This window comes from Saimiri boliviensis, chromosome 1 (genome assembly GCF_048565385.1).
Source record: "Saimiri boliviensis isolate mSaiBol1 chromosome 1, mSaiBol1.pri, whole genome shotgun sequence".
Classification (NCBI taxonomy): Eukaryota; Metazoa; Chordata; class Mammalia; order Primates; family Cebidae; genus Saimiri; species Saimiri boliviensis.
Genome location: NC_133449.1, coordinates 137,217,807 through 137,242,588, shown reverse-complemented (window position 1 = coordinate 137,242,588; position 24,782 = coordinate 137,217,807). Strand labels below are relative to the sequence as shown.

The following is a 24,782-nucleotide window of genomic DNA, read 5'->3' as shown; positions in this document are numbered from 1 at the left end:
GGCTCTCTTTAAGTCTGTTACTGGTGTATAGGAATGCTTGTGCTTTTTGCACATTGATTTTATATCCTGAGACTTTGCTGAAGTTGCTTATCAGTTTCAGGAGATTTTGGGCTGAGACGATGGGGTCTTCTAGATACATTATCATGTCATCTGCAAATAGAGACAGTTTGACTTCCTTCTCTCCTATTTGAATACCCTTGATTTCTTTTTCTTGCCTGATTGCTCTGGCTTTTTTCTTCATTTTTGAAGAATCTATTCAATACCTTGTCATTCAGAAAAACATAAATGGGAACTCTCAATTATGAGTAAAGGTCCTCAGTTTACCTTTTAAGCTTACACCGCGCTTACAGTTCAGTCACTGAGTCATCATCAAAAAGTTATTTGAGCTGACGTTATGCAATAATTGATAACCAAAAACAGAAAGGAGAAAAAGGTCTCTGGTTGTCTCCGAAGTACACGTTATATCTAAGGTGACAAATGACATGGCTTTGGGAAATGTGTCTTCGTGGAATGCGCCAGCCTAACAGAACAGCAGTGCCTCGATTTCCCACCTTAGATCTGAAAACTCCTGAGAGACCGACCGGGTGGTTCCCCAGCCTGGCTGTATGTGGATTTGGCTGGAATTCATTAAACACTGCTGTCTGGCGGCTATCCCCAGGCATTCTAATTTAATTGTTCTGCCTTGTGGATGGACAGACAGATGAATGAATGGCTGGACAGAAGGAAGGAGGGAGGGAGGGAGGAAAGGAGGGAGGGAAGCAGGTGAAAACGGAACAGTGACAGCAAGACGAGAGGAAGGACAGAAGGGATTATTCTGGAGTGTACACTGGGTATTTGCTTTTAAAACAAATGCAGGACATCGTTAAATTTGTATCCATGAATACACTATTACCCTTAAATTAACACCTTAATCTATATATCAGAATATCACTTTGGTATTTGTTGTTTTTGACATCGGGCTGGCTCTGTCACCCAGGCTGGAGTGCAGTGGCACGATCACGGCTGACTGTGGCGTCAGCCTCATGGGTTCAAGTGATCCTCCCTTTCAGCCCCCTGAGTAGTTGAGACTACAGGCATGCACCCCATCATGCCTCGTTAATTTTTATTTTTGTGGAGATGACGTCTCCCTGCGTTGTCCAGGCTGGTCTCAAACTTCTGTACTCAAGTGATTCTTCTGCCTCTGCCTCCCAAAATACTGGGATTACAGGCATAGGCCATGTCCAGCTGCCTTGTTGTTTTATTGAAGGGAATGATTGACATTCTATAGGAAAAACAGTAATTGTGTGCAAAAATATAGATTTCAAATATTTTGGAAAAATATTCTTTCTAATACAATTTTTTCAACATTTTCCATAATTTAATGAAGACAGTAAATTAACAAAATATAAAGTGGAAAAGACTGTGAATAATATTTTAATAAAAACCAAGTTGAAAATTTTTGAATCTAACATTTCTTAAAATAGCTAAAAATTCAGCTACTCAGAGTAAATTCAACTTGACATGGTAAAATTCTAATAATAGGCTGAAATAGTGTCCGGGTCTAGAGAAATGTCTAGCTTTGTGTTGCCCATCAATTGTTTAAAAAAAGAGCTGCCTTATTTTTGTGGAACTCGCTGTATCTTGTATCCCGTCTTGGTGTGTATGGTGGGAGCACAGACGTTAGGTGATGGTCTGGAGAGACCTTAGCTCAGGCTGCTTTCGGGAGAGGGTGAGGAACCTCGCTGAAGGCTACTCAACTCATTTGGAAAATGTCAGGAAGTGTTTCTCAGAGCCCTGGGATTTTCTTTTTCTTTTTCAATGGAGACATAATTTACATATGATGAAATTCTTTTTTTTTTTTTTTTTTTTTTTGAGATGGAGTCTCATTCTGTCTCCCAGGCTGGAGTGCGGTGGCGCGATCTTGGCTCCCTGAAACCTTCACCTCCTGGGTTCAAGCGATCCTCCTGCCTCAGCCTCCTCAGTAGCTGGGATTACAGGCATGCGCCACCATGCTGGGTTAGTTTTATATTTTTAGTAGAGACAAGGTTTCACCATGTTGGTCAGGCTGATCTCGAACCCTTGACCTTGTGATCTGCCTACCTCAGCCTCCCAAAGTCCTGGGATTACAGGCGTGAGCCACCACCTGCAGCCAAAGTTCATTATTTTAAGCTGTACAGTTTAATGGTTTTTATTACATTCACAAAGTTATGCCACTATTACCGCTTTTAAATTCCAGAACAGTTTCATCATCCCCCCCAAAAAATCCTGTAGCAATTAGCAGTTGTTTTCCCTACTTCCTCCAGCCCCAAGGCAATCAGCAGTCTGCTTTCTATCTTGACCTTTTGCTACTCTGGACATTTCATCTGAGTGGAGTTAGACCATACGTGGTCTTTTGTGACTGGCTTTCACTTCGCATAATGTTCCCGTGGTTCATCTGTGTGATTGCAAAAATCAATACTTCATTTCTTTTTATGGCTGAAAGAAATTTCATTATGTGGATGTACCATGTTTATCTGGTTGTCAGTTGGTGGATCTTTGGGTTGTTTCTACTTTTTGGCTGTTATAAATGATGCTACTGTGAACATAGTTGTGAGTACTGTACCTTATTTGTAGTCGTCATGGGTTGTGGGGGTTGCGGTAAACATGTTGGAAGATAGGGTTGGAGGTCCGTTGAAATTGGGGGCTTCCTTCAGCCCTTCCCGCAGGTTCCACACCCACCTCCTTTCTGAACCTCTCTTGAAGGAGTGTAAACTGGTACCAGGCCATTGTTCGTACAGTCTCTGAGGACGTATTTTTCCTGGGGAGAAGCTTCTAAGTTGACGATTAAAGCCAAGAAGAGACAGGGTGTTGAATGACTCGTATTTGGTTTAAGGAGTGGCAGGCTGAATCTAAGTTGGGCTGAATTATTTTGTAAAGCGTTTTGCTTATTCGAGCTCCCCTAACCTGGAAAGTAATTCTAACCAATCAGCACTGGCTCCCATTGGCACTGGGGTCTGGTTGCTTTATAGCTGGTGACAGGGGGACCGCACCACCACCACATGCGAATTAATCCTCAACTCCAGAGCCAAGTGCCATTCTCCAGCAAGGTTGTATTTCTTCATTAGCTATTCCCAGGGCCCAGAAAGTCCCAGAGGATGTCAGAATACATTAATTTTTATCATAACATGGAATCTTTCAGGTCTGAATGGCAGCACACAGCTGTCAGGGGCTTCTGAACTCTATTACAGCTCCATATATCTCTAGGCAAAACAGAGGAAAGAGTTGTCATTGGCAAGGGAAATGTACAAAATGCATGAGTTGTTTTATTGTTTGAGTGACTTGACCATGTGCTTAAGCACAGTCCCCAATTTTTTTCGTATTGTGAATGTAAGTTCACCTCTGCCGTAAAGTCCGTCCCTGCTTAAAACTGTATAAAGTGTATTTACATACGCTCTCTTTGCATAATGTGAATGAAATTATCATCCAGTATGTACTATTCTATAAATTTATTAAAAAATTAATGTTCCCTTCCCGTGCTTTTTCTGCCGAGTGTACGTACCCATGATCTGCACAAGTTCATAAATAATGGCGTCTATTGCCGCTTTAGTTTTGCTTTATGTCCACAAAACGTTACGTTAATTTGCAGAAATGCTAATGTGTTTCCAGGAAAGCTCATTATTTGTTCATTGCCTTTATTTTCCACACTTATCAAGTGAGTAAAATGCTTTGAGGGATGCATTTGATGTATTCAGGAGGCCCAGAGATTATTTTAGTGTAAGTAGTGTCGACGAATGCCAGTCCTCCCACTGTGCCAGGCCCTGGACTAGGCAGTGCTTGGCACAGAGGCTCCCCAGATTCTCCCACGAGGAAAGCACAGTCAAAGGCAGAGTTTTCAGTTCTGAGAGTAAATATGTTCTGACTTGACGTTGCCAAGTAATTAATGCCAGCTCCTCTAGCCCTTCCCTCAAGTTTCCTGGATACTTTTGACTTCTTAGCCATGGATGTGTTTGAAGGCTGCATGGACCTTCACTTAATTACTCACACTGCAGGTCAGCCCGATTGCATGAGCTTTGCGGACCGTGGAACATTCTTTCCCAAGGTTCACCAAGACGCTCTATTATCTTAACATGTATGCATTTGTGAAACTCAAAATCAGAAGAGCAACCCCACTTAGCAGAAGTTTTTTGCAAAGGGCGAGGCTAGGCTAAGAAGTACAGATGAGTTAGTTTCCAGTGCTATTTTATAAACACAGATGGTCCGTAAACTAAGCAAATGGTGCTTAAATGACTGTGTTGTGGATATTGTTAACAGAGGGAGGGACTCTGTGGGTTTTTAAAAAAACATACCGATTGTATGCAGTGTTTTAAACAGACAACTGTGAACTTAGTGTGATCAAAGATGCAGAAGGATTTTGCCAGTGGTATCTTATTTATTTTGGAGGGATTTCATCATTCAACAAAATTGTGTTGTATGCCAAGCCTAATCCTAGGTGTGAGAGCATAGGTGACTTCAGATACCATCTGTATCGTTCAGGTGTTTCAGGTCCATGGTTACGACTGACTCCATTTTGAGCATCAGAAGATGAGGATCATAGAAAGAACCAATTCCCTCTTCTCTATATAATGCTACCCCTGACCCTTCTCATCCGGCAGCTTTTTCCCTCTTTTATTTGTATGAATAATAGTCACATTCTCTTGTGGAGTTTGTGAAATTCTACTTTGGCCTATCAAATTTCTTTCATATCACAACTGAACTTGTATAGGACAAGACAGTGACTCATTTGTCAGATGAACAAAGGGGAATTTGCCAAGAGAGACTTCGGTTAATTTACATCCTTTCTGTCCAAGGGCGCTATGTTCAAGTGAGGCTAGTAGGTCATGAGTGTAGTTGAAGTTAAAACTTCTTCTTACTTTCCCCGCCAGCCCCCATCCTTACTGCATTTACAGTTGATTGTCCATTTTATTAAATGTTCCCAGGAAGCCAGAACACAGGGCAATAAAGTGCTGAATGCAAAGGGCAGGAGAGAAATAGAAACAACCAGAACCACAGCACCAAGGCATCAGACCTGCATGTCAGATATCATGCCCATTGCACTAAGTGCCATTGGGGCACCATTATCAGATGGATGCCTTTTCCCTAGAAAACCATCTTGGGGAGCGTGTGGATGTGCTACTCTTTACATTTGCTCTCATTTAGAATCAATGAGATTGAGATTTTGCTGCTGGGACTGCCAATGATGGGATGGGAAAATATAATCAAGGTAATGGACGTGAGGCAAAAATTTAAGGAAATGACAAAACAAGAGTATTTCCATTTTCTGTTAAGTGTATGTACTGATGTCCTGGAATTCACTATAAGAAGTTGCAAATGGTGCATGAAATGAAAAATTCCTGGTCGTCTCTAGGGGACACAGCCAGTACTGTGCTCCACTCTGGTTGATTGTTTTGGATTATTTTCTCTATTCCAACTGAAAAGAAAAGAAAAAAAAAGAATCAATTAAATCTGGCTAGGTTATCTTGACAGCAGAATCCACTCCCGGTTAATTATTATTCTAATACTTGACGGTATCTGTCACATTCTCCACTTGTAAAGGTTCTTTCAAATTTCGAAGCACAGTTGATGGTCATTGGCGACCAAAGCTGATACTGATTTTATGTGTTGATATTTCTCTTGTTGTATTTGCTTTCTTTCTTTCAATGTTTATTCAGGACATTCTCTACCAGAGAGATTGAGTAAGGGCCGGAGAAACAGTACATAAATATCTTCTAAATGTGGAAGACAATGTATATGTGTTTTCTTTTTTATCGCTCAATTATCTGTGGGGACAATATCCCCAGAGTAGAATGTGCATCTGAGAAAACTGGAAATACCTCTTTTAGGCACCATCTCTGTCAAGGCTGATGCTAAGCCTTTTATATATTTTTTCTAATTCTTGCGACTGTTAAACAAGGTGAGCATTATCATCCCCTCATACAGGGGACACAGCTGTGGTTCAGATAGGTTTATTAACTTTGCTAAGGGTCACACATATAATGAGAGAAAGACCCAGGAGACAACCTGAGTTTGACCTGTCATACCATTTTATCTGTCACATACCTCTCTGACCTGCTAGAACTGCACTAAACGAAACAATTCTGTTATGAACACATCATGCAAAAGATATTCTGCTGGGGATCATGTTTCTCATTCTTTCTATAGAATGACTAACATTTTCTGAGGGTTCCTCATCTGAAAGAAAATCGCTCATATTTGTTCTGTACTTTTCATACTGTTTATCTTTCAGCATTGCTTTGTCAAACTTAAGCCAATTATATCGTCATTTTTGCAAAATCACTGCATCAGTGTACCGTTTAATGTTTATTGCTGCCAATTTTAAGAAATCATCCTTCAGAGGAGTATTTATGAAATTGTGACTTCGAGAGGGTAATTATATAGTTTCCATTCCTTTACAGTGTATAAATAATTTTTTAAAACTCTCTGCATGCTACCTAAAATTGTCTTCGGTGTTGCTAGTGGCACAGGCACACTGCATTTTGAGCAGCTGTGGCCTTGATGGATTGCTGAAGTACATTTGACTTTACCTGGACCGAGGCAGCTGTTGAAGGGAATTGCTATGTTCAGTGTATGCTGCCATCCACGATTTCAGAAAACCACCACTAGGTATTTAAGCAGGGGTTACACTTGGAATTCTGTAGTATTTTTTTCCGTTTTCTGAGAGAAAAGACAGCTGAACACCAGCAAAGACTAAAGTTTCTTTTGGGACTGTGGGTCCTTAGGCTGTTTGTATTGAATTCCAGAGTATTTCCAAATAGTATGAATTCTTGCAGCTTAGTCAAGAAATGCCCCAGATGGTGTGACATTCTGTTTCTAGGAGGGATTGGAAAGTATTTCCCTTTACATACCGTTCCACTCAGCTCATTCCTTTGCTGTGTCTGAAATGAAATCGCCAAAAGCCAAAATTATCTTAACATTCTGAAGACTGTTTATTTAACCTGCAAAATTTTGCATCACTTTTGGGGAGCAGCATGTTAACAACTTCACTTACAAATCTTCTCTGCATCTCAGCCCCATGGTGGTGGCTACTGCTGCTCCTGGATTCTTTAAAGCACCCTTCGCATCTCAGGTCTGAAATGATATGTCTCATTCTTGGGTTCCTTGAGTCCTAATGGGCTTGTCTTGTCTCCACAGCATAAATGGCTCTTTCTTGATCAACTAGAACCAAATCAACTTTTTCTCTCCTGCTTAAGTAATACGTTGCAAAACATGACTGTTTAATGTCCCGTAGACCAAATGCCATAAGGAAAATAGCATCGATTCAGATGTATCCATCCAGATGTGTACAAAAGGTTTACTTCCTAGATCTTGACTCTGGGCAAACACACACTTCCTTTCTGTGAATGTTGATTGTTGTCTACTGTACAGATAACGTTTGCACATACAGATTATGGCACATGGTGAAAGTGTTAAGTAATGGACAAATTCTAAGCAGAATTGGAAGCCAATCCTCCTGGCCCTGCTCAAGTTGGGATGACTGGTATCTGGTGCCTTATTGGGGACTTAAAGTTTAGGTGAGAGTTGCAGGAACCAGCCAGATGCCTAGGTAGATAGTGTTGGGTCCCTGGTGAAACCCCAGATCCAAGCCCAAAACAGTTTAAAGACTGAAAGCCAACCTATAAGTTAAATCTTGGGACTGGATTGATAACTTACTTTCCCGTTTGGCGCACTCTACTGATTGATCCCCATGTTTCACATATTTTACATATACCTGCCCCTCCCTAACTGGTTTTCCACACTGTCATGCCCACCTTTGAGTGTTACTTTCCCTTCAACCTTTTGTATGTGTTCATAAAACAATCAGCCTGCACTCCCCATTCTGAGATTATGTAAGGATCCAGACCCAGCCACACAGCGCAACTGTACCACCTTCCAGTAGGGGAACCACCCCCAGCAGATCCCCTCTCCACTGAGAGTTTTCCTTTGGCTTAGTAAATTTGACTCCACTCACGCTCCCATGTCTGCATGCCTGATTCTTCCTGGTTGTGAGACAAGAACTTGGCGCTAGCTGAACTAAGGAGCAGAAAGACTGTATCACAGGGAATTTGCGTAACAGCTCCATCTCCTGTCCTATGCAGCTATCTCCTGGTAGGAAGTTGAAGGAACTTGGGTCATTTAGTTGTGTCTGTCTTCTTGACCTCGTAAAAAGTCTTTGGAAAGCATGCAAGAACTTTTGAAGAGAAAGATGTTGCCGATGTGCAGATGAAGAGCAAGGGAAGAAATCCTGGAGAAAGGAAGAATCTCCTGAGTTGCCTTTGGGAGGTAGGGAGGTTTTGACATGTAGGATGGGCATCTGGGACTGAGTGAGGGATCGTCAACCCCATCTCAGTGGACCACTCAAGGAAGGCATGTAAGCACTTGGTATAAGTGTATAAGCAGGAAACAGAGGGCACTGTGATTTAAAATATGCTAATTTTTCTACTGTACAGATGAGAGCCGGTTTGGAGATGGGTGAAGCTCAAGCATCTTATCTCCCTCTGATTTCTTAATGCCACATAATCAGGCTGCTGCTTGTAGCTCTGCACGTCATTCCAAAGACAGACAGATGAGTGAGACCCTGTTGCTAAAGTCCCACTGGGTGTAGTTTATTTACAGGCCTATACACAGTGGCTCATTCCTGGTAGGGTGTGATCAGTGCTTTTAGAAATACTGAAAGTCCTATTGGCTTTTAAACAAATTTTTTTAAATAAAGTGAGTTTTACAGGTAGCACTGTACAATAAAAGGGCAAATTTCACTATGAATTATGACAAACACAGTCATAGAGCCACCATGATCACAGTCAAGATACAGAACAGTTCCATCATCCCCCTCTGTGCCATGTTGTAGTCAAACCTGCCCCAGACACCTAGCTCCTGGCAACCACTGATCTTTTTTCTGTCCCTACAGGTATGTCTTTTCAAGATTGTTAGATAAACATGACTATTCTTTACGTCACTTTTCGAGTTTGGACTCGTTTGCATAGTATAATACATGCACTAGTTGTCTGTTGTTGCTACGTTACCCCCAAAACTTAGCAATTTAAAACAGCAAACATAAACAGTCTCATTCTATTAGTTTTCCATTGTTGTTGTAATAAATTACCACAAACTTACGTGCTTAAAACAACTCAAAGCTATCTGACAGCTCTGTAGGTTAAAGGTTTGTCATGGGTCTCACTGGGCCAAAATTAAGGTGTCGGTATGGGCCGGGTGCAGTCGTTCATGCCTGTAATCCCAGCACTTTGGGAGGCTGAGGCGGGAGGATCACCTGAGGTTGGGAGTTTGACACCAGCCTGTCCAACATGATGAAACCCTATCTTTACTAAAAATAGAAAATTAGCTGGACGTGGTGGCGCATGCCCGTAATCTCAGCTGCTTGGGAGGCTGAGGCAGGAGAGTTGCTTGAACCCAGGAGACTGAGTTTGCGGTGAGCCAAGATCGCCCCATTGCACTCCAGCCTGGGCAACAAGAGTGAAACTCTGTCTCAGAAAAAACAAAGGTGTCTGTATGGCTCTGCTGCTTTCTAGAAACTCCAGGGAGCATCTTTTTCCTTGCCTTTTCCAGCTTCTGAAGGTCACCCACATCATGTTCAAAACCAGCAGCACTGTTGCATCTCTCTGACCTTAGCCCTACAGTCTTATCTCCCCCTACCCACAGTTGGGAGAGGATCTCATGACTGTTGTGATGCCACTGGGCTCACCTAGATTATCTAGCATATGCTCCCCATCTCAAGACTTGGATGTTTGTCTTCTCCAAATGTTAGATTTAAACATAATCCCTAGTGTTGGTGTTGGGGTGAGCTGGGAGGCATTTGTATCGTCGGGCAGAGCGCTCGTGAGTGATTTAGGGCCATCCTCTTGGTGATGAATGAGTTCACAGCAGAGCTGGCACCTTCCTTCCTCTTTTGCTCCCAACCTCACCGTGTTAGTTGCTTACTCCATGACTGTAAACTTCCTGAGGCCTCACCAGAAGCCAAGCAGATGCTGGTGCCATGCTTCTTGGATAGCCTGTAGAATCGGAGCCAATTAAACCTCTTTTCATTATAAATTACCCAGCCTCAGTTACTTTTTTATTGTAATGTAAGAACAGCCCAACACACAAGGTCTTACCTGCTTACCCTTCAGCATCTCTTATACACTGTAAGTTAGGATATTCACTGGCTGTGGGGGGCAGGATGTGGCCCTCTTTGGGGGACTATTTTTCCCAGTTACTATTTTTGTTAGTCAGGAATCTGGGGACAGTTTGACTGGTTCTTTCTGTCTGGGGGCCTCTCTTAGGCTGCAATCAAGATGCCAACTGGGGGCCAGACACAGTGGCTCACACCTATAATTCCAGTACTTTTGAGAGGTTGAGGTGGGTGGATCATTGAGGTCAAGAGTTTGAGATCAAACTGGCCAACATGGTGAAACCCTGTTTCTACTAAAAATACAAAAATTAGCCGGGTATGGTGGCACATGACTATAATCCCAGTTACCTGGGAGGCTGACGCGGGAGAATAGCTTGATCTCAGGAGGCAGAGGTTGCAGTGAACCAAGATCACACTACTGCACTCCAGCCTGGGCAAAAGATTGAGAGCCTGTCTCAAAAAAAAAAAAAAAAAAAAAAAATCAGCTGGAGCCCAGGTCATCTCAAGGCTTGACTGTGAAAGGACCTAACATCATGCATGGCTGGAGCATTAAACTGAAAGCTTTAATTCCTGAATATTGACCAGAGGCCACCCTCAGTTCCCGGCCATGTGGGCCTCTCCAGGGGGGAGTTGGTAAGACAGCAGTTGGCTTCCATTAAATTGATTAAGCAAGAGGGCAGGAAAAGAGTGATATGGAAGCCAACATCTTTTTGTAAACTAATCTCAGAAGAATTGCCCATCATTTTCTTTTCGTATTCTGTAGGTTAGAAGCAAATTGCCAGGTCTAACCCACCCACGAGCTGAGGGGATTACATGAAAGCATGAATACCAGAAAGCAGGGAGCATTGGACGTCATTGTGACCCTGCCTGGGCCAGTGCATTTGAGATCATCCATATTGTTTTATGCATTAGTAGTAGTTTACTTTTTTTTTAATGTTGAGTAACATGCAGTTGTGTATTTACATATTGCAAATGGATTTTAAAGAGGGCTAATCAAGGTGTTGATTATTAGAAGGAAAATTTCTTCAGTGAGATAATATTTGAGCAAAACCTTGAAGAACAATTAGGAATTTGATGGAGGGAATGGCACGAACAAAGACCCAGATCTAATCTAGTGAGGGGCATGCTCATCCATGGGGCAGTGGATGATTCAGCCTTCCTGGAGGGGCGTAGTTGGGGCTGTTGCTTAGAAGGACCTGAATGTCAGGATGAGTTTGTGTTTAACTTAGCAGGTATTTGGGAACAAGACATTTTTGAGAATGGGTACGTAAGATGAAAATACTTTGTTAGTAAGTTTAGGGCTCAGTATTCATGAAAAGTCAAGTCGAATGTAGAGGTGGCAAGACCAGGTGTGGGCTGTTCCAGTGACTACATCTAAAGGGAACAATGCTAGAACCGTGCAATGACAGTGGTCGCCTTAGGTGGCGATCCTAGCAGCTGAGCCTGGGATGGGGGTTCTTGTTCACATGATCGATAAGGGGACTGCTCCCAGAAGAGCGGAGGAGGAAGGAGGTTATGGTTTCTACTGGAAATTTGTTTCAGCCTGATTCTATGGGGCACCCTGGAGAAGGAACTGTGTCACCGAGTTGGTCGTCCTTGCCAAGAGAGCATGTCCGCGTGGGTTGTGAGTTCCCAGATGTGAGTGCCCACCGGCAGTGGACAGTTACCTGGAGGAGTCCATGCTCACAGTGGCTCGGAGCGGGTGAGATGCTGATGGAGCACTGTCGTCCCAACTCTGTGAAAATGCAGGGGACGGGACAGTGTATTAGGAGGGCCTAGTGAGCCTAGAGACTCTTGACCAGTCACAAAGTCTAAAGGAGAAGACGGAATCACACATTCTTTCCTGAGTGTTTGTAATCAGATGACTGGTTAGTGAATATCAGCCATTACAGAAATAAGGGGATGACTCTGAATTTGTAAGAACGTCTCCAGGAAGACAGACTGACAGGTGGGAAGGAGATTCTGGAACTTGGAAAGAATACAGCAGCCAGAGCTCTGGGTTTGAAGTCTTCAGGGAGGTTTTGTTTGGAGTCATGGATTTGGGTCAAAGTGCTGCAGTGAAGACTTTAGACAGAAACAAGAGAGGCTGATGATGGAACAATGGCCCAAAGAGGAAGGGTTGGTGGAGACAAAAGAGAGGGCAGTTGTGGCATTGGGAGGTCCAAGAGTGGAAGGTATCGCAGGAGCCGAGACAGGATAGCGAGCCACAAGTCAGGGAGGAGCAGGATCCTCTACAACAGGGCGGTCTGGTCTGAGCAGAGAGGAGGCTGTTGGATTTATTGAGAAGCCACTGCTCTCCAGGCAGCTTTGAGAGGTTCTGGATGGGGACGGAATGGAATTTATCCAGCTTTGTAATGAAAAGTACGTCTCGGGCAAGAAAGGAGACTGAATGAAGATGAGTCTTTTAAAACTACAGACCATAATTGAGAAGAGAGAGCTAGTGCAACCTGCCTAGGTCAGGAGAGTAGCTTTTTGTTCTTTTTCCAGCCCTCGCCTTTTTCACCCTCTTTTTTTTCCCTTCATTTACTTCCGTTCTGATTTTTCCCTACCTGATGGTCGGAGAGATCTGATTGAACGGACGCGCAGCAAGAGTGAGCCAGTGGAGAGGAAAATGTAACCACCTGATGGGTTCTCCTTGCCTGCGGGCTAGACAGAGCCGATCTATCCAGACAGGGGAAATGCAGATAGAGAAAGAGTTGAATCCACACGGAGCCAGCTGTATGGGAGACTGGAGTTTTATTACTCATATCAGTCTCCCACAGAATTCAGGGATCGGAGTCTTTAAGGATAAATTTGGTGGGTAGGGAGCCAGTGAGTGAGTCGGAACTGCTGACTGGTTGGCTTGAAGGTGACCTCACAGGGAGTCGAACCTGTGCTGAGTCCGTTCCTGGGTGAGGGCCACAGGACTGGTTTGCAGGTCTGGGCGGGGCCACCGTCTTGTCAGAAATGCAAAAATCTGGCCAGTGAGGTGGCTCACCCTTGTAATCTCAGCACTTTGGGAGGCTGAGGTGGGCAAGTCACCTGAGGTCAGGAGTTTGAGGCCAGCCTGGCTAACATGGTGAAACCCTGTCTCTATTAAAAATACAAAAATTAGCCAGGTGTAGTGGCCTCACTCCAGCCTGGGCAATGAAGCCAGACTCTGTCTCAAGAAAAAAAAAAAAAAAAAAAAAGGAAAGGGGCCGGTCCCTTTGCAGTAGGCAGTGCCACCTAAGTCCACTCTTGCCAGAAAGCCTGGCTCTGTTATCAGGAATTTTGGCCCACTGTCATTCTCATTGATGACAAGCTGCCCACCAACACCACTACCTTACCTACTGAGGGGCTGTCCTCTGGCCCAGAAGGATTGCATTGGCTCCAGTTGAAGGGATTGCCACTTTATATATACCATCTCCACAGTCAGCAAGCACAGAGAATTCTCGGGCCACTCATCAGAAAAGCGTAGGGATGTTATCTGTGGCAGGAGGAGAGCCACAGAGAGCCTGCAAGCTGTCCTGCATTGGAATCTCAGGTTCTAGACAAGGAGGACAACCTTTTCTGCCATTAATCACCCCTCACAGATCGGAATCCATCCAAGAAGAAAAAAAAACTAGCCCCTTAAATTGCTGACTAATAACCTCAGCTTTTGGAAAGATACTATTTTTGTTTCCATTCTGTCTTTATAGTTCAAACTTTCCTTTTGATAGTCTGTAAATATTCATCATCTCAGCATCTTTTGAATTGCAATGGCTTTTAGTCAAAACTGAGCACAATGTGCCATTTGAATAATAAAAACCTCATTAAAGTGAGGCAAAAGGAATTCTTTTGCTTTTGTACAAGCCAATTAAGTGTCTTTACAATTAAAAAAAAGTCAAGCACTTTATAGTTTTGTATTCCGTAAGCCTGTTTTTAATTAATAGAGGTGACAAGTTTTAGGTACAGGATACATATTTTGCCTCTGGTGCTGTGCAATTAACATTAATGAAGGGTATTACAATTTGGTGAGAGAGGAAAGGGTTCTCCCAGGTCCTCTGTGGGTTCTTTGCTCCAGGCTGAAGTCTTTGGTGGCAAGTTGCTTGGTTTGCTGAGCTTTGCATGTTCCTGAGAAAATGTACAGGCAAGAATAAAGGTAACTATAAGAGACATTGTTGTTATTGAGAAGTATGGTGTTAAAATTCTCAATGTCCAGGCCTGTCTTAAAGGTAGGTAAACACTGCAGAAATCACCTTTGAGGAATTTAATTTTTGTCTTCTGGGTGAAAGTGAAGGGTATGGAGACAAAGGAAGTAACAATTATCTAACCCTGGCAGGCTAGCAAAATACTGGGACTTTGCTTTTAACATTTGTGGGAGGAGTATATTTAGTTTACAGGGGAGGACACAGGTTCACTGAGATTAACTAACTGGCCATGAGAGGTAAGTAAAATAACATGCTGAGCTAGAAGCTCTCCGAGAATTTGGCTCTGTCCATTCCAGGGAGCTATGTAAGAGAGAGAAGGTTAGCGTAGTACCCTCGAAGCCTGGTGACCCTTTATATTAGTTTGTTTGTTGTTTTTGAGAGAGGATCCTGCGTTCCCTCTGTTCCGCAGGCTGGAGAGCAATGGGGCGATCACGGGTCACCGTACCCACAACCTCTCAGGTTCAAGAGATTCTCCCACCTCAGCTTCCCAACTAGCTGGGACTACATGCCACCAGCTAATCTTTTTAAAAAAAAATTTTTTTTTTTCAGGTGAAGTCTCGCAATGTTGCCCAGGTTAGTCTTGAACTCCTGGGCCCAAAAGATCCTCCTGTCTTGGTCTCCCAGTGTGCTGAGATTACAGGGATGAGCCACCATGCCTGGCCTGTGTTAGCTATTTCTGATACCAAATTTCTGTTTGTAGAATGGCAATCACAATGCATGTCACCAAGGATTCCTAAGTATAAAAATCTCTTAAAAATGTGCCCGACCAACAGTTAGTACTCAAAAAAGAAAAAAAAAAAAAAAAAAGAAAGAAAAAAAAATATTAACAGTGCAGAAAAAGTGAGCCAAATATTTCAGATGCACCCTGCAGGGAGCTCAAATATAAGTCATGTCTTTACTTTGCCCATCTTTCCCTCTCCCCATAAGGTCTTCGGCAATGGTCCTGTCTTAGTACAACATATGAGTTATCCCTGCTACAAATCAGTAGATTCTGCTTTTATTTGAAGCAGAGTCTAATGAGTGCTATTGGCAGTCTTGGTGCTTCAAAGCATTTGTGCCTGTCTCTTCAGAGAGTAGCTCGGCCATAGAGGGACTGTGTATTGACAACGGTAGTGGGGATCATATGTGGAAAACAGGTGTTGTCAAACAAATATGACTGACCCCAACCACATCACGACTTTTAAACTTTTACGTAGGGCATGGGTTGCAAAACAGATTAGGCAACAGAATGAATAATTTCTTAATGAGACCCAGATCACCCAGTGATAATAAGATTTGCATGAATACTTCAACAACAGTGATTTCATACATTTTTCTAGTTATAAAATTAATGAATGCTTTCTACCAAGCACTTACAGAATTAATACCAATTCTCCACAAAGTGTTTAAAAAAATAGAAGAGGAGGAAACGCTTTGCAACTCATTCTATGAAGTCAGACAAAGACATCGTAAGAAAAGGAAACTTTAGATCACTGTCACTTATGAATATAGATGCAGCAATTTTCTATAAAATGATAGCAAGCCAAATGCAGGCATATATACAAAGGATTATACATTATGACTAAGTGGGATTTATCCAAAGAATTCAAGTTGATTTTACATTTAAAAAAGCAGTCAGTATAATACACCATAATAGTAGAATAAAAGTTCCTTTCAATATACAGAGAAAAACACATTATAGAAAGGTCCAACACTCTTTTGTGATGAAAACTTTTAGTAAACTTGGAATAAAGTGGCATTTTCTCAACTCAAAGGGCATCTATAAGAAACCCATAACTAACATCACACTTAATGCTGAAAGATTGGGTACCTTCCCTTTAAGATCAAGAAATAAGACAAGGATATTCACTCTCAGCACTTTAATATTCTACTAGAAATCCTAGCTAGAGCAGTTGGGCAAATAAAAAAAAAATGAGAAAAAAATCCAGATTGGAAACAAGTAAAACTATCTTTATTTCCAAATGAAATCACCTTATCTGTAGAAAATCCTAGAAATGCACTTTAAAAATATTAAAACTAACAAGTTCTGTTAGGATAAAAGTTTAATATGCCTAAATCAGTTGTGTTGCTATATACTAGCAATGAAGACATCCCATGTTCATGAACATTTTATCATGTTCATGATCTGAAGATTTAATATTGTATAGATGATCATATTCTCCAAATTATCTACAAACTTAGTGCAATCTCTATTAAAATTTCAGTTGACTTTATTAATTTTTTTCTTTAGATGGAGTCTTGCTCAGCTGTCCAAGCTGGAGTGCAGTGGTGCAATCTTGGCTGACTGCTCCCTGGCTTCAAGAGATTCTCCTGTCTCAGCCTCCTGAGTAGCTGGGATTTCAGACACCTGCCATCATGTCTTGGCTAATTTTTATATTTTAGTCTAGATGGAGTTTCGCCATGTTGGCCAGGCTGGTCTTGAACTCCTGACCTCAGGTGATCCACCCACCTTGGCCTCCCAAAGTGCTAGTATTACAGACATGAGCTAATGTGCTTGGCCTCAGTTAACTTTTTTTGCAGAAATTAAAAAGCTGATCTAAAATTTTGTATATGAATGCAAAGGAACCTGGATAACCAACCAAACAAAAAATAACAGCATTGGAGGGCCTCCATTTCTCAATTTTAAAGGTTTTTATAAAGCCTTAGTAATAAAGACAGTGTCATACTGGCATAGCTCTAGAGATAGTAAAACAGGCTTGAGAGTCCAGAAATGAATCCATGAATATGGTAAATTGATTTTCAGCAAGGATGCCAAGACAATTCAAAATAGTCTTTTCAACAAATTATGCTAGAACAATTGGATATCCACATGCAAAAGAATGAGGTTAGATCACACATAAACTATACAGAAAAAAGCAAAAAAAAAAAAAAAATGACTCAGAGACGTAAATGTCAGAGCTAAAACTACACAACTCTTAGAAGAAAACATTCAGTATATTTTTGCAATGTTGGCTTAGACAATGGTTTCTTAGGTAAAACCCCAATAGCATAAGTGACAAAAAGGAAAACAATTGGGTTTCATCCAATGAAAAGTGTTTTTTGCTGCAAATGATACCATCAAGAAAGTATACGGATAACCTACAGAATGGGGGAAATACTTCCAAATTAAGTATCTCATAAGGGATTTCTATCTAGAATAAAGAACTTTTACAACTCAGTAATACAAAATAACTCAGTTAAAAAATGAGCATAAAATCTAAATAGGTATTCCTCCAAATCAGATACACAAATTGCCACTGAATACATAAAAGATATTTAACATCATTAGTCATTAGGGAAATGCAAATGAAAGCCACAATGAGATGCCACTTCTTACTAGGATGGCTAAAATAAAAAAGTCAGATAACAATGAAGATGTGGGGTCCGAATACATTCCTGGTGGAAATGTAAAGTTGTACAGCCATATGGGAAAACAGTTTGACCATTCTTCAAAAAGTTAAACATTGAGCTGCCATATGACCCAGCAATCCCACTCCTAGATGTATCCTCAAGAGAAGTGAAAACATGTATTTCCACAGCATCTTACAAGTGAATGTACATAGTAGTGATATTCCTAATAGCCAATAAGTGGAAACAATCCAAATATCCATCAACAGTGAAGGGATAAACAAAGTGTGGTATATTCATATAATGGAATATTATTTTCCTATTGAAACTAAGTACTGATATTTGCCGCAACATGGATGAACCTTGCAAACGTTATGCCAAGTGATAGAAGCCCGTCACGTAAGACTATCTATTGTATGGTTCCATTTAGTACATAAAATGTTCAAAATAGGCAAATCTATATGACAGTTGATTAATGGTGCTTGGGGGATGACAGTATAGGTGGGTAGAGGGTGGCTAGTGATTGCTAATTTTTTTTTTTAAGTTATGAAAGTGCTATAAAATTAGAATGTAGTTATGATTGTACAGTTCTGTTTACTAAAACAATTAGGTTGTACTGTTCACACAGGTAAATTTTATGGTATATGAATTAAGTTTCAGTAAAGTTCTCTATTTTATGTTTATTATAGAAAAGTCAGAAAATATTTAAAAAAAATAAAAAGGATAAAAGAAGAAAGTAATCCTGATTATGTACCTAGAAATCTTTTTGGGGAGGATGGGGTATGAACCACACATATAAAATTTAGTTTCCTGCTTTTTCAATTAAATTGAGAAAGTTTGGGAATCTCTGGCTTAATTATTTATCTGCTCTTCTGTTGCTGGATATTAGGTTCCTTCTAGTTCATGTAGAATTTTATAATTTTAGTTGATGTATTATGCATTCTTGTGCAAAAACTTTTATATGAATTTTGAAGTTTCTTTTTTAGGAAAGAATCTTGAAAGCTATTATTATTGTTTTTTTGAGACGGAGTTTTGCTCTTGTTGCTCAAGCTGGAGTGTAGTGGTGCGATCTTGGATCACCGCAACCTCCGCCTTCCGCGTTCAGGGGATTCTCCTGCTTCAGCCTCCTAAGTAGCTGGGATTACAGCCATGCGCCACCATGCCCAGTTACCTATATTAGTTTTCTAAAACTATTATAACAAATTAGCATAGATCAAGTGGCTTGAAACAACAGAATTTTAATCTCTTAGAGTTTTAGAGACCAAATATCTGAAATCAAGTGGTCTGCAGCGTTGGCTCCTTCTGAAGGCTCCACGGAGCATCTGTTCCATGCCTTCCTCCTGGCTTCTAGTAACTGCCAGTGGTCCTTGGAATTTCTTGGTTTCTATATAGGTCACTCTAATCTCTTGTCTCTCTCTTTCCATCTCCTTCTGTGTGGGTGTTCCTTCTCCCCTTCTCCTCTTTTGTAAGGATAGTTCTGTCACTGGATTTAAGGCCCACTGTAATCCAGGATGACCTCATTTCAAGATGTGCGACTTAATCACACCTGCAAAGAGCCTTTTTCCAAATAAGGTCACGTTAGCAGATTCCTACCATTCCAGCCACTGTAGAAGCAGTGGAGTGGGAGGTACCATTCAACTCACCGATTCCTGCCATTGAACCCACTGTAGGAGTGACTTCTCAAAAGGATGGGAGGTCGCTGTAGGAATGGTCTACCCCAGATGCCGGCAGAATGGGGAAGCATTTCATATAGAATGGAAAAATAACAGTAAAGCTGGCTAAATGTTGATCTGCTTTTTACGGTCATCACGTGTTGGCAATTCTAAACATTATCAATGATAAAATACTTTTCCCTAATGGTATTAACTACACCATTTCTACTGTCCCTGCTACATACATGCTTTCCTGCTTGGAAACAGGATTACTTGGTGAAGTAGTATGAATCTTTGAATTCTCATGATATATATTTTCATTATTAAGGGTGCCAACTTTATACAAGATAATACAAATGTAATAGTATGAATAAATACGCTGATTTGATAGAAAATAGTTTAATGTTTACTACTAGTGTAGTTGGATATATTAAGTATTGCACTGGTTACCTGTAATCCAGTTTTAGAAAATTTCTACTGTCTGTCACTATTTCTGTTAGACTCTTAGAATGTGTGTTTCTCTCATTGATTTGTAACAACTCTTTATATAGTAAGAATATAAGGCCTCTGTAGGACTGCTGATATTTGTCACTCTTTTGTTTTACTTTTTTAGAGAACAAAATATTTTAATTTCTATAAAGATTTTTGTTTCCTTTCATTGCATGCCAACATTTGTATTTTTAAAAGCTTGAAACTTCTAGGCTGTGATGTGAAAAGTGTCTTTTGTTTTTTTAAATTTGGAGACATAGTCTGGCTCTGATGCATGCACTCGTGTGATCATAGCTCCCATGCAGCCTCAAACTGCTGGCTCGAGTCACCCTCCTGTCTCAGCCTCCCACCTAGCTAGGACTGCAGGAGACACCACTACACCTGGCTAACTTGTTGTTGTTGTTGAGATGGGGTCTTGCCATGTTGCTCAGGCTGGTCTTGAATACTGGGCTCAAGTGATCATCCTGCCTCAGCCTCCCAAAGTGCTGGAATTACAGAGGTGAGCCACTGTGCCCAGCCTCTTAATTTTATATACCCTTCATAACTGTTCCATCTCTCTCTGTCTCTCGCTATCTCTGTTTTTGTGTGTCTGTGTCTGATCATAAAATATATTAAATTTTATTTTATATCGTAAGTATTTTACAAGGTGAGTAGATTTATGATTTTAATGGCTGCATAGTGTTCTGTCATAAGGATATACTCTACGTCATGTAATAATTTCTCAATTGTATATTTAGTTTACTTCTAATTTACTGCTTTATTTTATCACAAACACTGTGGATAGCCTTGAATATACTTTGTTGTACAATTCTTATTAGTACGTTAGGATGATTTTTTTCACAAATACAATTACTTTCTGAGAATTAAGGTTTTTGATTTGAATGAAAGGCTTACTTTTATAGTTAACAATTTGATTATGTTTGTGAGGTCTAGGCCTGGGGGATTGCTTGAGCCCAGGAATTCAAAACCGACCTGGGCAACATGGGGAGAGCCTGTCAGCCAGGCATGATGGTGTGCCCCTATAGTCCCAGTTAATTGGGAGGCTAAGGAGGGAGGATCGTCTGAACCTGGGAGTTTGAGGCTGCAGGGAGTTATGACTATACCACTGGATTCCGGCCTGGATGACAGAGCAAGGTCTTATCCAAAAATAAAAAAAATAAATAAATATATACAGAATGAGAGGGAATATTATAACAGGCTTCCACTTACCTATCCCAAGGCTTCCTTATAAAATGTTCATTTTATCTGATTTCTACAACGAATTCTATATCATTAAACAATATGTGCCCCTCCATTTAGACAGAACATTTCCTACTTGCTGCGTTTGCTTAGCACGTACCAAGTGCTGGGTCTTGTTTCAGTGTTGTTTTTTTTTTTTTTTTATTTTTTTTTTAAAGACAGAGTCTTGCTGTGTTGCCCCAGCTGGAGTGCAGTGGCACGATCTCGGCTCACTGCAGCCTCTGCCTCTGGGGTTCAAGCGATTCTCCAGCCTCAGCCTCCTGAATAGCTGGGATTACAGGCATACACCACCACGCCCAGCTAATTTTTGTGTGTTTTAGTAGAGATGGGGTTTCACTATGTCAGTCAGGCTGGTCTCGAACTCCTGACCTCAAATGATCCACCTGCCTCTGCTTCCCAAAATGCTGGGTTTACAGGTGTAAGCCACAGCACCTGGCCCTTTGTCAGCCTTTTTCACAGCCTGATTTCTCCTTTGTTACTCGTAGCTATTTTAAGGGCTATTTTGATTTACAGACAAAGAAGGCGAGACTTGGATGAATGAAAGAAGAGTTAATCAGGTGGTTGAACGTGAGCTCCAACTAGGGTGACATCTCTTCCTGGATTGCCTGCCACTGTCCTGGTTTTCACATGGAAAGTACTATATCCTAAGAAGCCTCTCATCCCCAGCAACCGAGTACACTTGCTCACTCAAAGCCATGTGACATTGTAGGGTATCCCTTTTCCAAATGGTTGGAATCTTGAACATGGAGAAAGAATTCATCATTCCAGGCCGGGAGCCGTGGCTGACACCTGTAATCCCAGCACTCTGGAAGGCCGAGGTGGGCAGATCACCTGAGGTCAGGAGTTCAGGACTACACTGGCCAACATGGTGAAACCCTGTCTCAAAAAAAAAGAAAAGAATTGGTCGTTCCTGAAGGAGCATCGATTGTCCTTGGTGGTAGTGTTTTTGACCACATAACATGGAATGTTTTATTTTTCAGGCCCCTCCATGTGCTTGTGTGCAATGCAGCAGCTTTTGCTCTCAGCTGGAGTCTCACAAAAGACGGCCTGGAGACCATCTTCCAGGTGAATCATCTGGGTCACTTCTACCTCGTCCAGCTCCTGCAGGATGTCCTGTGCCGCTCAGCTCCTGCCCGTGTCATTGTGGTCTCCTCAGAGTCCCATCGGTGGGTTCGAATCACCTATTTTTTCACTTCTCCCCTTTCTCGTACCAGCTAATAGCCCCCCCAGGCTCTCCTTCTGAAAATAATTTTCATTAGTCCTACTCTGAGACGTGTGGCTGGACTCCACCTGGCTGGCTTAATTTTTCCGGGTCCTCTTTTGTGTGTCTGTTTGCTTGTGGGGGACTGCTTCTACAACTATACTTCAAGCTCCTCATTGATTTTGCTTAGAGATGGAATAATAATTGATGAAATCTGAATGGCGCGACCTTTATTGATTTGTAATTCAACAACTTCAACATCTTACCAAGAAGAATGCGCAGTTATTCTAGCAGGAGAAACAATGCAATTAAAGCCTGCGAGATGAAATCCAATTGTTTTATAATGAGAAATTAGGGAATTCAATGCCGACATTAGCTGTGTAATTGTAGAAAGGGAAGTACTGTAGTTAGAGCATATTAGAAATCTGGCCATGCCTCTTTTGGTTAAAATTTCAATTAAAACATCAGATGGCACTTTTTTCCTATTACCATTAGGACAATATTCAATTGACTGAAAAAGGCATTGGAAAATTTCATCGTATTTTCAGCATATTTCTTTCTAGAGTTGGATAAACAACTATTTGTCTAAAGAGAAATATTCTGAAAAGACAAAGGATTTGCTGGGTGAGGCTAGATTTAATCCGTGTTAGGGAGATTTCTCGCTCACATTTTCTTGGTGTGTGTTTTGGGGGGTGGTGCTTGCCCTCTTAGCAGAGTAGCTAGGAAAAAAACTGTGTAAGGGGCCTATTTTTTTCCTCCTTCTTTTCCGTCTTAAGTCCTGAAATGTTTTAGTGACCCAGAATGAAGCTTATTTTTTTAATCATACTTCCATAAAATGTAACCCCTGGGACTTGGAAGAGAGAGACCAGCCAAGGGTTAGCTTGAACCCTTTATCACTCCCAAACACAGGGGCTTATGGTATATAAGTGACACACTGCAGATAGATTTCCTTGTGCCATTTTAAATTTATGACGGTTGAAATGAAAGGAAAATGCCAGTAATAATCCTCCCCCGTGTTAAAAGACATGAAACATCTAGTAATTAGGTGGTAACAAAATCTGGACAGCCTTATCTTTGCAAATCATACCAGATTTGTGAAGAAAACGTGGAATGGCCCTGTTAAGGGGCGAGGGAGGCTGCTGCGGGGGTAGGCAGCGGAGAGAGCTCCAGAAATAAATCAGCCAGCCCCAGTCATCCACCAGATGTGGAGGGCACCACGGGATATGTTTAAATGAGCTGGTATTTAACGGGAGATTATGTGGAGTTGTCAGCTGCTCACTCTGCTTTGTAAATCTGTATCTCAAATGGTATTTCGTGTGACGTCTTTGTTCTCTCCTTAACTACAGTGTAATTCATGCCTATCCTGGAGATCCGAATCTTAGTTTCATTTAAAAGATTAATTTGAAAAGATGGGTCTTGGGCTCTTGAGTTAGATCTGTGTTTGTTTATAGGGAGGACTTCCTGAAATGTGTTGTCAGGATTATTCCTGCTTGATGGCTGGCACTGGTTTTCTGCTTTCCAGTTATTCTTTGCACATTATTATTATTATTATTTTGAGGTAGAATCTTGCTCTTTCTCCAGCCTGGATTGCAGTGGTGCGATCTCGGATCACTGTAACCTTTGCCCCCTGGTTCGAGCAATTCTCCTGCCTCAGCCTCCTGAGTAGCTGGGACTACAAACGCTTGCCATCACGCCCAGCTGATTTTTGTATTTTTAGTAGAGACAAGGTTTCACCATGTTGGCCAGGATGATCTCCGTCTCCTGACCTTATGATCCACTCACCTCGGCATCTCAAAGTGCTGGGATTACAGGCGTGAGCCACCACACCTGACCCGTTTGCACTTTATTTAAGGATGTTTTAACAGAATGGGAATTCCCCAAGGCTGGCTTGTATATTACCTTTGCATTGCATCCCTTGGTTCCTGTGAGTGAGCATGCTGACTTGGTGCAGAGGCATTATGTGAAACATTTGCTCACTACCAAAGAACCCAGGGCCCTAAACCATTTTGTAAAATGTAAGTGTTGATATCTAATTACCTCCATAAAGCTTGGCAGAATCTCTTCGTTGGAGTCAAGACCCCCTGTTAGGGGAAAAAATAAACTCATATGTTTGCAGAAAATATTAGACTAGATTGCCCCAAGGCAAAATATTTATTAGCCTTCCTGTGTCTTCACTGAGTTTTAGTTACTTATCTGGAATCTAAGCAAGTGAATGGAGTTTCTGCATACCTAAAATACATGATAGTGAAATGAGAAGTTGATTTCCTTGCTGTGAAAACATTTCAGATAACAATTAAGGTAGAAAGCAAAGATCAGAGTGTTGTTTGAACAACCCTTAAAGGCTAGAGCTGGATTGAGTGCCAAATAGCCCTCCCCTCCACAAAATCACACCATCTCCCACACACAGACACACACAGGCACATACATACACACACACACACACACACACACACACACACACAGTTTCTGAGACTTTGTTTAGATAGAATGCAGCCTAATTAATTTAGGTGGGAGTTTTTAAAAATCCTCAATAAAATTGGGCTTGGTGGCACATGACTATAATCCCAGCTATGAAGAGCGTGAGGTGGGAGAATGGCTTGAGCCCA

The 24,782-nt window shown here is 41.5% G+C and overlaps 1 protein-coding gene across 3 annotated transcripts in view; it reads left to right on the top strand.

Annotated features, from left to right (window-relative positions):
• WWOX (WW domain containing oxidoreductase) overlaps positions 1-24,782 on the top strand; it is a 1,146,684-nt gene that overhangs the window by 313,376 nt on the left and 808,526 nt on the right. For all 3 annotated transcript variants that reach the window (XM_039475359.2, XM_074404819.1, XM_074404815.1), the window contains exon 7: positions 21,956-22,141. In XM_039475359.2, the coding sequence (XP_039331293.1) occupies positions 21,956-22,141 (186 nt within the window). The remainder of the gene's footprint in view (positions 1-21,955; positions 22,142-24,782) is intronic.